This window comes from Coffea arabica, chromosome 8c, assembly GCF_036785885.1.
Source record: "Coffea arabica cultivar ET-39 chromosome 8c, Coffea Arabica ET-39 HiFi, whole genome shotgun sequence".
In the NCBI taxonomy this organism is placed as follows: domain Eukaryota; kingdom Viridiplantae; phylum Streptophyta; class Magnoliopsida; order Gentianales; family Rubiaceae; genus Coffea; species Coffea arabica.
The window spans coordinates 27303932-27315884 of NC_092325.1; the positions used below are offsets into that span (position 1 = coordinate 27303932).

The following is an 11953-nucleotide window of genomic DNA, read 5'->3' on the forward strand; positions in this document are numbered from 1 at the left end:
GTATTAGTCACCTAGATATCAATTCATCATTAACCTTACCTAAATGTGAGAATCACGTTTCCAGCCGTACTTGGCAGTAGTATTATCAAACTAATAGTTAATGTGGCTAAGGAGCTTTGGGAGTGATTTTCGTCGTCCTACTTTTGGTTGTTATTTGCACGTGAGTTGTGGTTCTGGTTGGGGATTTATGTCATTCTGCTTTGCAAGGAGTCAGTTTTAGCCTTTTAGGTAGAATGCTATACCTGAACAGGCTTTTAGTTCTACGAGTGAGTGCTTCATAGTATTGCTTTCAAGTACAATGCTGATGATGACAAAGCACGTTTCATCTCTCATTTTCATTACTTGCTTTAAAGACAAAGAAATACTTTTGGTTGATTTGATTTGCATACTTCTGCTCTTCTTCTTGTCAGTGCCTCATGTTACTTTTTTTCATAGTATATTTGTTATTTGCATACTTTATTCCGAAGTATGACGGTTTTTTTGCTTTTTTTAGTCATAATTATATGTCATGTCCTGTTTCTTATGCACAGAGGTTTGCACTTAATGCATTAGTTAAATTTAGTAGTTAAATTAGTATTAGTTATTTGCACTCAATATATGTCATGACCTTTGGATTTATATTTAATTCGTCCCTTGGTTCATAAAGGTCCAAATAAATGCTTTTGAGCCTTTAGGAATTACTTTTGTATCCTTATTTTTTCACATTTATATTTTATATTTTAATACTAACTACATTTTGTTTAAATCCATTAAATTTATCTTTGCAAAATACGTATTCTTTTTTTATTCATTTATTTATTATTAAATACCATTCTTTGTTAGTGGAATAATTAATTTTTTATATCATTCTGATTAAATGTATTGTGTTTTTTTTTTTGCAATTAATATAGCAATTTTTTTTCAAAAATTTAACATTTGAGAGCCCTGCCACTACTATTATTTATTATTTTTTAAAAAATAATAATGCCTTTCCCTATTTAATTGTTCGGTCTAAAAGAATCCGGACATTCTAAATTTATTTGAGGCCACTACCATTGCATTCAACTTATTTTTTTATATATTAGTTAAATTATGCCCTTATGTTACTTTACTTCATAGTATATTTCTTATTTGCATACTTTATTTCGTAGTATAAGGGTTTTTTTTTGCTTTTTTAGTCATAATTATATGTCATGTCTTGTTTTTCATGAACAGAGGTTGGGACTTAATGCATTAGTTAAATTTATTGTTAGTTATTTGCACTTAATATATGTCATGTCCCTTGGATTTATGTTTAATTCATCCTTTGGTTCATAAAGGTCCAAATAGATGCTTTTGAGCCTTTTGCAATTACTTTTGCATCCTTATTTTTTGACACTTACATTTTATATCTTAATACTAATTACATTTTGTCTAAATACAATGAGTTTATCTTTATAAAATATGTATTCTTTCTATTCATTTATTTCTTATTAATACTAGCCTTTATTAGTTGATTAATTAATTTTTTATATCATTCTGATTAAATATATTATTATTTTTGCAATTAATAAAGTAATTTTTTTTAAAACAAATTTAACATTTGAGAGCAAAACCACTGCTATTAATTATTTATTAAAAAATAATAATGCCTTTCACTATGTAATTGTTCTATATAAAAAAAAAGACATTCCAAAATATTTGAGAGCACTACCACTGCATTTAATTTATATATATATTAGTTATATTATGTGCAATTAAATAACAATTTCATAATTAATTTTTTATAACATTCCCCATGTATGTCTAATTTTTTTGTAGTGTATCAAGAATTTTTGGTAAGTTTGGTATTAGTAAATGAATATTTATTGTTACCTTTTAGTTACTATTTGACCTTTTTTTATACATTATTAACTCCAAAAAGTTTTGGACAGGGTCTTCAATGTTATTATGGTTTGCAAGAAGTCTTTTTTAAGTACAATGTTGTACCGGAGTCAGCAAGCTCCTACGAGTAACTGCTTCATAGTAGTTGCTTCCAAGTACAATGCTGACGATGACAAAGCACGTTTCATCTCCATTTTTGATTACCTACTTCAAAGACAAAGAAATACTTTTGTATCATTTGATTTGTATACTTTTGTTCTTCATTTTGCTCTTTTCTCCTTTTCTTGGCTCTGTCTTCCTTGTCGTGCTCTAGCTTCTATGCTTTTCAGGTGAATTTCCATTTTATTTGTTCTCTTTCCTTTTGTTTCAGTGTTTTTTTTACTATAAATATTTTAAACAGCTTTCATTTATTAGTGTATATTCTATATTACTGTCTCCTTTGTATAACATTAGTACTTGTTAAATGTCAAAATGATTACATTTCTTTAGTTTTTCTATTTATAATTTGGCATAAGTTTTTCCTAGCCATGCAGTTGATCTTTCTTCCTGTGTTTGTTCGTGTAAACTTTGATCATACATGTCTTACTTGTATGTTTTAAATTTAGTTGTTTTATTTGTTTGTTCCTATTTTTCTTTGTTTGCAAATTTTCAAGAACTATGCTTACTGAATTTTTTGAGATGAACAGATTGAATAAAGAGGCCCAAAATTTGAATTGTCTATATAGAGAATTTTCTTGAGCATTTTGTATGGACTTCATCTGCTAAGCTCGGGATAGAAAGAAAAAGGTTAAAAGTAATTGGAAGACTTGTTATAGTTTCTCCAAGTGAAGGCAAAAGGTATTATTTAAGGCTTTTAATTGCACATATAAAAGGTCCTACTTCTTTCGATGATCTATTGACAGTCAATGGTAGAAAATTTTCATCATATAGAGAAGCTGCACTAGAATTTGGTCTATTAGAATCTGATACATACATAGAGGATAATTTAGAAGAAGCAACTGCATTTCAAATGCCTTTGTCTTTACATTTCCTATTTGCAGTAATGCTTGTCTATTGTTTGCCGTCAAATCCTAAAAATCTTTGGAAAAAAATTTCAGTTGGAGTTCTCAAGAGATTATCAAAACGTAGAAAGATATAATGAATATGATTCCCTAGAGATTGCACATAAAGTTTTGGATGATATTAACAGGGCATTACAACAAATGGGTAAAAATTTGAATGACTATTGGTTGATGCCTGAAGATTCAGCTTTGACTATAATAAGTATTCAACCAAAGAATATACAGCCAACGTCAGAAGAACTCTTAATGCCTTCAATGTTAAATGATCAGCAGAGGCTAGCATATGATTCTATACTAAAACAGGCACTTTGTAATCAAGGTGAATGCTTCTTTGTTGATGGTCCAGGTGGCACAGGAAAGCTTTTTGGTATAGTGTCTTACTTGCAATACTTAGATCACATGGCTATACAGCTATTGCAGTTGCAACCTCTAGAGTTGTAGCTTCTATCCTTCTAGGTGGTAGAACAGCTTACTCAAGGTTTAAAATTCCATTAGATTTGTCCTACAATAAAACATGCCAACTGAGTAAACAAAGTAGAATTGCAAAGCTTGTTATTGAGGCTAGACTAATTCTTTAGGATGAGGCTTCAATGGCTAAAAAGGAGACCATTGAAGCATATGACAACTTGCTGCAAGATCTTATGGATTGTAATTAGGCATTTGGTGGAAAGAACGTAGTCTTTGGAGGTGATTTTAGACAAACACTTCCTATAATGGAAAATGAGCCATTGGATGCTTAGGTACATTCTAGTATAGTGTACTCTAATCTTTGGAACAAAATGGTGAAAATGAAGCTGGTGCACAATATGCAAGCCATTCTGGATCCAACATATTCAGAATTTTTATTGCGCATAGGAGAGGGCATTGAACCAGTAGATCATAACAAACAAATCGCCTTGCCATGTCACATGGTTATTCCCTATGAGAACAAAGAAGATTCTATCAATAGGTCATAACATAATATTTTGCATTTTAAATACTAAAATATTAAACTGTATGAATTAATTATGCTATGATTATATCTTTCCAACTTAACTACTATCATTCTAATTGCAATTATTTAAAAGCAATAGGCTTATTGCCTCTGTCTTTCCTGATCTGCATTTATATTCCAAAGCTCCATATTTAATGATCAATAGATGTGTTCTCTCGCCGAAGAACAACTATGTTGATGAGCTGAATGGGATGATGATCAGCAAATCCCTTGGCCATCTCTTTGTTTATTCAAAGCACAGACAAGACCATAGATCAGCGCTACCAAGGAGATTTTGAGGACTTACTCAATTCTTTAAACTTCCTCTACACAAATTGCTGCTTAAAGAGAATTTGTGACGATTCCACCTTCCCCTAGGGCGAACCCAAGGGTTTGGCAGGCCGCCTACTCAACTCTCGTCAGAACTCACTCACATACATTCTTGAAATAATCTTTCACGCCTTTAGATTAACATCAAAAGTTCCATTCATCCAAGAATTTCAATTTAATTTACAACCCAAAATTGAAACATAAGGGTACATTGCCAAAGATCTCCAAGTACATTTCATCTACAAAAGTATAAGTACATGAAGATTATATATACTATTTCACGCTTACTTGCTCCGACCTCCACTCCTGTAAGGAAAACAAAACTAAAGGAATATAAAAACCCAGTGAGGTTCTTAAGCAAGCAATCGGATTTTTGGTGCTAGTGTTCTCCTTCTCAAGCTCGTTCTCGATCTTTTCCTCATCCTTGTCCTTTGGAATCATGAGGTCAGATTCCTGAATTTCCTTCCCGCTCCTTAAAGTCATCGCACTTACGTGCTTCAGGTTCAATTCAGGTTGAGACAGCAATTTTCCATAAACTTAGGATTCCAGGCGATTGATTGCCACAGCCATCTGATTCATCTGATTTTACTTTACTTGTATCTGACCCAATTGATTCCTCATATTTTGTAGGTTAGAGTCCGTCTTTTGTTAATTAGAAGTTAATTGCTTCATTATCTCTTCTATAGACGGACCGGAGTTTGAAGGGGGTGGTGGAGGACGAGGTTGGTACTGTTGTTGGTACCCTTACTGCCTGTTTGATGCGAAATTCGACTGCTTATATCCTCCATAGCTAAAGTTAGGATGATCTCTCCAACCCGGATTGTATGTACTCGAGTATAGGTCGTATGGTTGTCTTGGTGCGGGCGCGTGACCAGCCATGTTCACTTGCTCTGTACTTTCTTCTTGAATCATCCGATAAATATCTGTAGAATGGCCCATAGTAGTGCAAATTCCACACACCTTGGCCTGAGATGCATTTCCTACAGCCAGTTGCCTAACAAACAAAGTTAACTCCGTCAACTGCTATTGAATAGAAGATGTCTCTACCTCATTTACCTTGCGTATCAGGACATCCTCCCTCGTACCGAACTGTTGTGAATTCTCGGCCATTCGCTCAATTAGCTCCCATGCTGGCCGAGGGGTCTTATTCACAAGTGCCCCTCCATTCGCAGCATCAATGATACTACTGTCTCTGAAGAGTAATCCCTCGTAAAAAATATTGTATGAGCAACTGCTTACTTATTTGGTGTTGGGGGCACTTGATGCACAACTTATTGAATCGCTCCCAGTAGTCGTAGAGCGACTCCCCCGGATGCTGTTTGATACCACAGATCTCCTTTCTTAGACTTGCAACTCGAGACGCAGGAAAATACTTGTCTAAGAACTTTTTCTTTAGTTGGTCCCACGTGGTGATACTACCTGGTGGTAGATAGTACAGCCAGTCCTTTGCAGAGTCCTTCAAGGAAAAAGAGAATGCCCTCATTTTTATTTGTTCTTCTGTGATTCCCGTGGGTTTCATACTATTGCACACGACATCAAACTCCTGTAAATGCTTATACGCCTCCTCACCTGGTAAACCATGAAAAGATGGCAAGAGATGAATTAGACCAGATTTTAATTCAGATGGAGTGTTATCATTCAAACTTGGAAAAGTAATGCATAAAGGCTGCTGATTTAAATCAGGCACAGCCAACTCTCTTAATGTTCGTGCATTAACCATAGTGACTTCTTCTTGCTCTGAGTCGCTCGAAGTGTCACCAAATGACTCTGCTGGTTCAACTTCTGGCTCAAGTATCTGAAATGCAGCACTTGAGTGCTCTTCTCTGAGTTATCTGGTCTCTTTTCTTGTTCTACGCGCAGTCTTTTTTACCTCGGAGTCAAAAATTAATTTACATGTATGAGAAGAACGATGCATACACTCGAAAAGCACCAGAAAATTATTTAGTTCATCCCGGATGCGAAAAATCCATGTGAAATTGTAAATAAAGTAGCGGCCATTGTCCTTTGAAATTGGGAAAATTCAATCCGTTCGGAGTAGTGATACAAAGTGGGATTCGAAATTGACATACGAAAAAGGAAAAGGAATTACTAAGAGTTAGAATGAAGACAAGTCAAAGTTCTCTTAATTGCTCCTGACATGCGCAGGAGAAGTACTACTCAAAAGCACCAAGGAAAAATCAAAAGCTAAGCTTCCGTAGTGCTAATTCCCTACTGTTCCTATTTCCTATTTGATTACTCTAATGCCTTACGATTGCTGTGCGGCGTCATTTGTGTAGGCCCATGAAGACTCCCAAACTTGCTTTCTTTTTGCTTCTTAGTTGTTGTCTTCAACCAAATTATCAAAAAAGACTTGCATCTCCTTATTCCAAAAATGCCCCTGAATGCCTTCTATTTGAAGTCTTTCCCGATGACTGTCAAATTGGCATTGATTGTGATATTTTCGTTCTACTATCTGAAATAAATGCAAATTACGAAAAGTAAGTAGAATCTAGTAATTAATCCACATTGAGTTAGGTAGTAGGGAAAATTAATAATAAAATAAGTAATGAAATTGCAACCTATCAATTCCCCCTACACCTGAACCATGCTTGTTCTTAAGCATAAGAACAGTAAACAAACACCAAAATTTGATAATGGCCATTGCTCTATCTATCACATTGCCAAGATACCAAAGAAAACTATATATCAAGCATTAGTGATCAGAATCCGAAAAACATCACCCCGGTAAGCTTCTAAACTACAAACTCTTTGAATTCTGGATTAATTAATCTAAGAAAAAGGAATGGCGCACAATATTTATCAGCAACAAATCCAAATATTAACCAAAATTTCCACATTGAATCCATAAATCGGCAGCTGACTTCTATTACACACTAACACAACCTACACTTTTTTTTTTCTTTTCCACGCTTTCTATTAATTATTTTTTTCCTTTTGTTTTTTTTTAGAAAATGGGACAAAAGACTTAGTCTCTAGTCATTGAAGCCGTTTGATGCAAACCCCGATATTTTTCAGATGAAGGTGCCTGGGTATTTAGCTCCTATCGCTATATGACCACGTACTCATAAAAATTACTATTTTTTTATGCGAGAATCGACACTTTAGGTGAAAACCTCCAGTTACTCAGTAGTAACTAATAGCGAAGTACAGTCAACCTTATTCACAGTCAAATAACACAAAAAGAACACCGCTAAAAATAAAAATAAGAGCAACTAGCCTCATAATTGCCAAACATGAAGAATTAAAGTCAATATTGGACCAATTCACATTAAAATGCTAACAGTCATTCCCTATGTATAGAAAAGTTAACAAGGAAATCAAAAGAGTCAAGCAGTTATCAATATTTACCAAAGAGATGTTTTAGAGTCAACCACATTAATTCGATACACTTTTAATATCAAAACTTGGCAAGAGTAGATTTAAAGTCAATAATCCAATATCAAACCTTGGTATTCACATGAGAATTAAGCACCAAAAAGAAAGAAAGAAAATGAACGAAAGATAGACAAATACCGAACTAGAAATAAAGGAAAAACACCCAAAAATTAAAACTACTAAAAAACAAAAAATAGAAATACTAGTACCCCATCTAATCCAATCCCCCCCCACACCTAAATGATACATTACCCCCAATGTAGCAAATAAACATCAAAAGTAGAAGAAAGGGCAACAAAACTCCCCTGGAATCGGATCAAAATGGTGGGCGAGGCGGGACTTGGGGTGGAAAACCAGTGTGCTGCATGAATGCTGCCAAATTTTGTGTCATAGCAGCCATATTGTTGTCGATGTTAATCATTCAAACCTCCAAATTCTCAACCTGTGTCCGGAGCTGGTGCCAGTCCTAGCCCTTGGAGTTGGAGGGGGCAAAGCGGAGGTAGATAGGTCGAGATCGCCGCCATAGGTACTAAGAGGCTACTCAATCAACAATAGACAACAATTGCCAACAATTATAGGACCCAATAAATGCAATTCAGTAGTCACCAGTGATGCCCAACTCAACAAGCAAAAGCAAAGACAGGCCACTCAAGCCCAAATATGGTCAACAAAACAACAATTGCACTTTAAAATCAACAACTAGAAACTAGTATCAACAACTGGAAACTAGCAAAGTCACGTCAATAAGCACAGGGGCTACCCAATTCAGTCAGTCAACAAGCAAACTTGGGCTATCCACAGTTTCACCAACAGTCCGTAATAATATGCTGACCCTAGCACTATGAGTTCAAAAACTCTACAAGAGCAACACAGGCACAATCCCTTGGCAGTCATTCCGGTATCTAACCAAATACAGCTAACACATTCAAGGGAAAATACTCCAATAATAGCACCCAAAAACTCAACAAATGCCCCCAGCAGTGAGCCCGTAGCAAGAGCCTCAAGAAGTGAACAAGGCAAGCGATAGTAGTGGAAAACTCTGACATTAACAACTGAATCTCAAACCCCCAGCTTCCAATCAGTCAGCAAATAGAGTAAAAATGACCCCGTGTAGCCAAAATACTCACATAATTGATGAAACAGTGTCAATGACAGACCCACATTAATGAACACCTCCAACGATTGCAAATAGTAATAAGGAGTTGGGAAATGAGTTACAAATACCCCCACTGTCGGATAGTTGAAAAAGGTGGAACTAGTGGTGGCGAACAAAAGGGGATAGAAGCTAGCGGGCGGCAGTTGGTGTGCGTCCGTGGCTATGGGGGGTAGCGGCGTGCGAAGTAGCCGCTCGGATGGGCTGCTGCTGGTGGGGTTGGAGTTGCATGCACAAGGGTGGTGGGTTGCTCGCCTAGCGTGCGCGTGGTGGAGTGGTGGAAGTGAGCTAGGTGAGCAGAGAGAGAGGAACCCGACGTACGTCACGACTGGAGAAGACGACGCTGGTGGTGGCCAACTCGTGAGGCTGCGCTAGGGATGGCTTGCGGCGCGACGCTGGTCGTGCGAGGTGTTGGCGATGGAGTTTGGATGAAGGGATGACGGTGAAGGCTTTCGGCCAAACGAGAAAAGAAGGAAAAGGAAACAGGGGCAGCGGGGAAGAAGAGGAAGAAAAGGGAAAGAAAGAGAAAGGAAGAAAGAAAGAAAAAGAAAAATAGTTCTTGGTTTTTTTTTTCTCTTCTTTTTTTTTGAGAATGTTGATTTTCAAAATTTGAAGTTACGGCTAAACAGGAAAAAAGATTTTTTTTAATTAATTAATTTTTAAAATTTTTTATTATATATTTTTTAGGCAAAATGTATTACTTCAAAATTTGAGATTAGAGGGAAATCAAAATTTTCTGTGGTTTTGAATGCCCACGTTTCCCGCGAACATGACACGGGCACGTCATGAAGGCACGAAGTGAAGAGCTTTCCAGGTAATTTGATGCGGGCACATCATGAGGGTCAGAACCCTTCTGACCATGAGCTCTTCGGATGACTTGACGCGGGCACGTCAAGGGGATCGAAACCCTTTTTACTAAGCATCAGGAAGTTGCAATGTACCACGCGCCTAGTTGACACGAACGCGTCATGTCAGATAGATACCTACGAATCATCAAAAACGAAAATTGAAACCAGAAATCAGTCAAACTCAAGAAAAACATATTTAAACGAATAAACAAAACCGAACAAACAACTAAAAGAAATTGGGTTACCTCCCAATGAGCGCTTTTCTTTAATGTCTTTGGCTAAACATTGAACACCACTCTTCAATTTGGGTGTAACTCAATTTTCCTTGTAATCGGTGGCCCTCCTCCGGGATCCACCTAGCCATTGAGTGCAACATTCTTCCTTAATTTTCGACTCATTTTCACCTTAGAAATTGCTTTCATCCCTTATACTCGTTCGCAACAACTCTGAATTTATCCTTACAATTAAACTCAGAAAATTCTTGTACAGAAGGGTTAATAGCATAAATAGCAAATACAGAGGGAGAGTTAACAAGATGTTTCATTGTATCAAAAATATTAAAATGGACCATTTCTCTATCAAATTCCATAGACAATGTACCCTTATTAACATCAATTTTTGTCTGCACTGTACTAAAAAAGGATCTACTTAATAGCAAAGACGGAGGGTGGGGAGAATGGTTATCATCCATGTCAAGTACATAAAAGTCAGCTGGAAATATCAATTCATTAATTTTAACCAACACATCCTCGACCAACCCATCAGGGTATGCATTTGTTCGGTCAGCTAATTGGATTATTATCTCAGTTTCTTTTAATGGACCAAGGTCCAGAGAAGAATACATAGATTTAGGCATTACGTTGATCGATACTCCTAAATCTAGCATGGTATTCCTAATTAAAGTGTTACCTATCCTACATGAGACAGTAAACCTACCTAGATCCCCACACTTCGGTGGAAGCTTCCTTCGGAGAACTGCTGATACATTCTCCCCAACAATGATCCTTTCGTCTCCCCTCAGTTGCTTTCGATTGACACATAGGTCCCTCAGAAATTTTGCATACTTCGGCACTTGCTTGATAGTGTCTAATAAGGGAATATTGATCTCTACCTTGCGGAACACCTCCAAGATCTCATTTTTCTTATTCTGCTTCTTTAGTTTTTCCAACCTGCTAGGAAATGGAGGAAGATTAGTTTTAACGTCTATGATTGGGTCAGGGAGTACCACTTGATTTTTGGTGCTGGTGTTCTCCTTCTCAAGCTCGTTCTCGATTTTTTTCTCATCCTTGTCCTTTGGAATCATGAGGTCAGGTTCCTGAATTTCTTTCCCGCTCCTTAAAGTCATCGTACTTACGTTCTTCAGGTTCAATTCAGGTTGAGACGGCAATTTTTCATAAACTTGGGATTCCAGGCGATTGATTGCCACTGCCATCTGATTCATCTGATTTTGCATTACTTGTATCTGACCCAATTGATTCTTCATGCTTTGTAGGTTAGAGTCCGTCTTTTGTTGATTAGCAATTAATTGTTTCATCATCTTTTCTATAGACAGACTAGAGTTTGAAGGGGGTGGTGGAGGATGAGGTTGGTACTGTTATTGGTATCCTTGCTGCCTGTTTGGTGCGAAATTCGACTGCTTATATCCTTCATAGCTAAAGTTAGGATGATCTCTCCACCCCGAATTGTATGTACTCGAGTATAGGTCGTATGGCTGTCTTGGTGCGAGCACGTGATCAGCCATATTCACTTGCTCTGCACTTTTTTTTAAATTATTGAGCACATATCTATTGAATGGCCCATAGTAGTGTAAATTCCACACACCTTGGCCTGAGATGCATTTCCTACAGCCAGTTGCCTAACAAACGAGGTTAACTCCGTCAACTGCTCTTGAATAGAAGATATTTCTATCTCATTTACCTTGCGTATTGAGACATCCTCCCTTATACCGAACTATTGTGAATTCTTGGTCATTCCCTCAATTAGCTCTCATGCTGCCCGAGGGGTCTTGTTCACAAATGCCCCTCCACTCGTAGCATCAATGATACTTCTGTCTCTGAAAAGTAGCTCCTCGTAAAAATATTGTATGAACAACTGCTCACTTATTTGGTGCTGGGGCACTTGATGCACAACTTCTTGAATCGCTCCCAGTAGTTGTAGAGCGTCTCCCCCGGGTGCGGTTTGATACCACAGATCTCCTTTATTAGACTTGCAACTCGAGACGCAGGAAAATACTTGTCCAAGAACTTTTTCTTTAGCTAGTCCCACGTGGTGATACTACCTGGTGGTAGGTAGTATAGCCAATCTTTTGCAGAGTCCTTCAAGGAAAAAAGGAATGTTCTCATTTTTATTTGCTCTTCTGTGATTCTCGAGG

The 11953-nt window shown here is 36.9% G+C and overlaps 1 protein-coding gene and 1 non-coding gene across 2 annotated transcripts; one reads left to right on the forward strand and one right to left on the reverse strand.

The window, feature by feature from the left end:
* Positions 1–5447: 5447 nt before the first annotated feature.
* Positions 5448–5554, forward strand: LOC113707498 (small nucleolar RNA R71). The gene has a single exon (XR_003452227.1). It is a non-coding gene; the product is annotated as a small nucleolar RNA R71 (small nucleolar RNA).
* A 4446-nt stretch (positions 5555–10000) lies between these two features.
* On the reverse strand, positions 10001–11014 carry LOC113705872 (uncharacterized). The gene has a single exon (XM_027227778.1). The coding sequence runs from the start codon at positions 11012–11014 to the stop codon at positions 10001–10003; it is 1014 nt and encodes a 337-aa protein (XP_027083579.1).
* Positions 11015–11953: the final 939 nt, after the last annotated feature.

What these genes read in the sequence shown, in the direction of transcription:
- LOC113705872 (XM_027227778.1), bottom strand. Translation starts at nt 11,014, where the DNA reads ATGGCAGTGGCAATCAATCGCCTGGAATCCCAAGTTTATGAAAAATTG.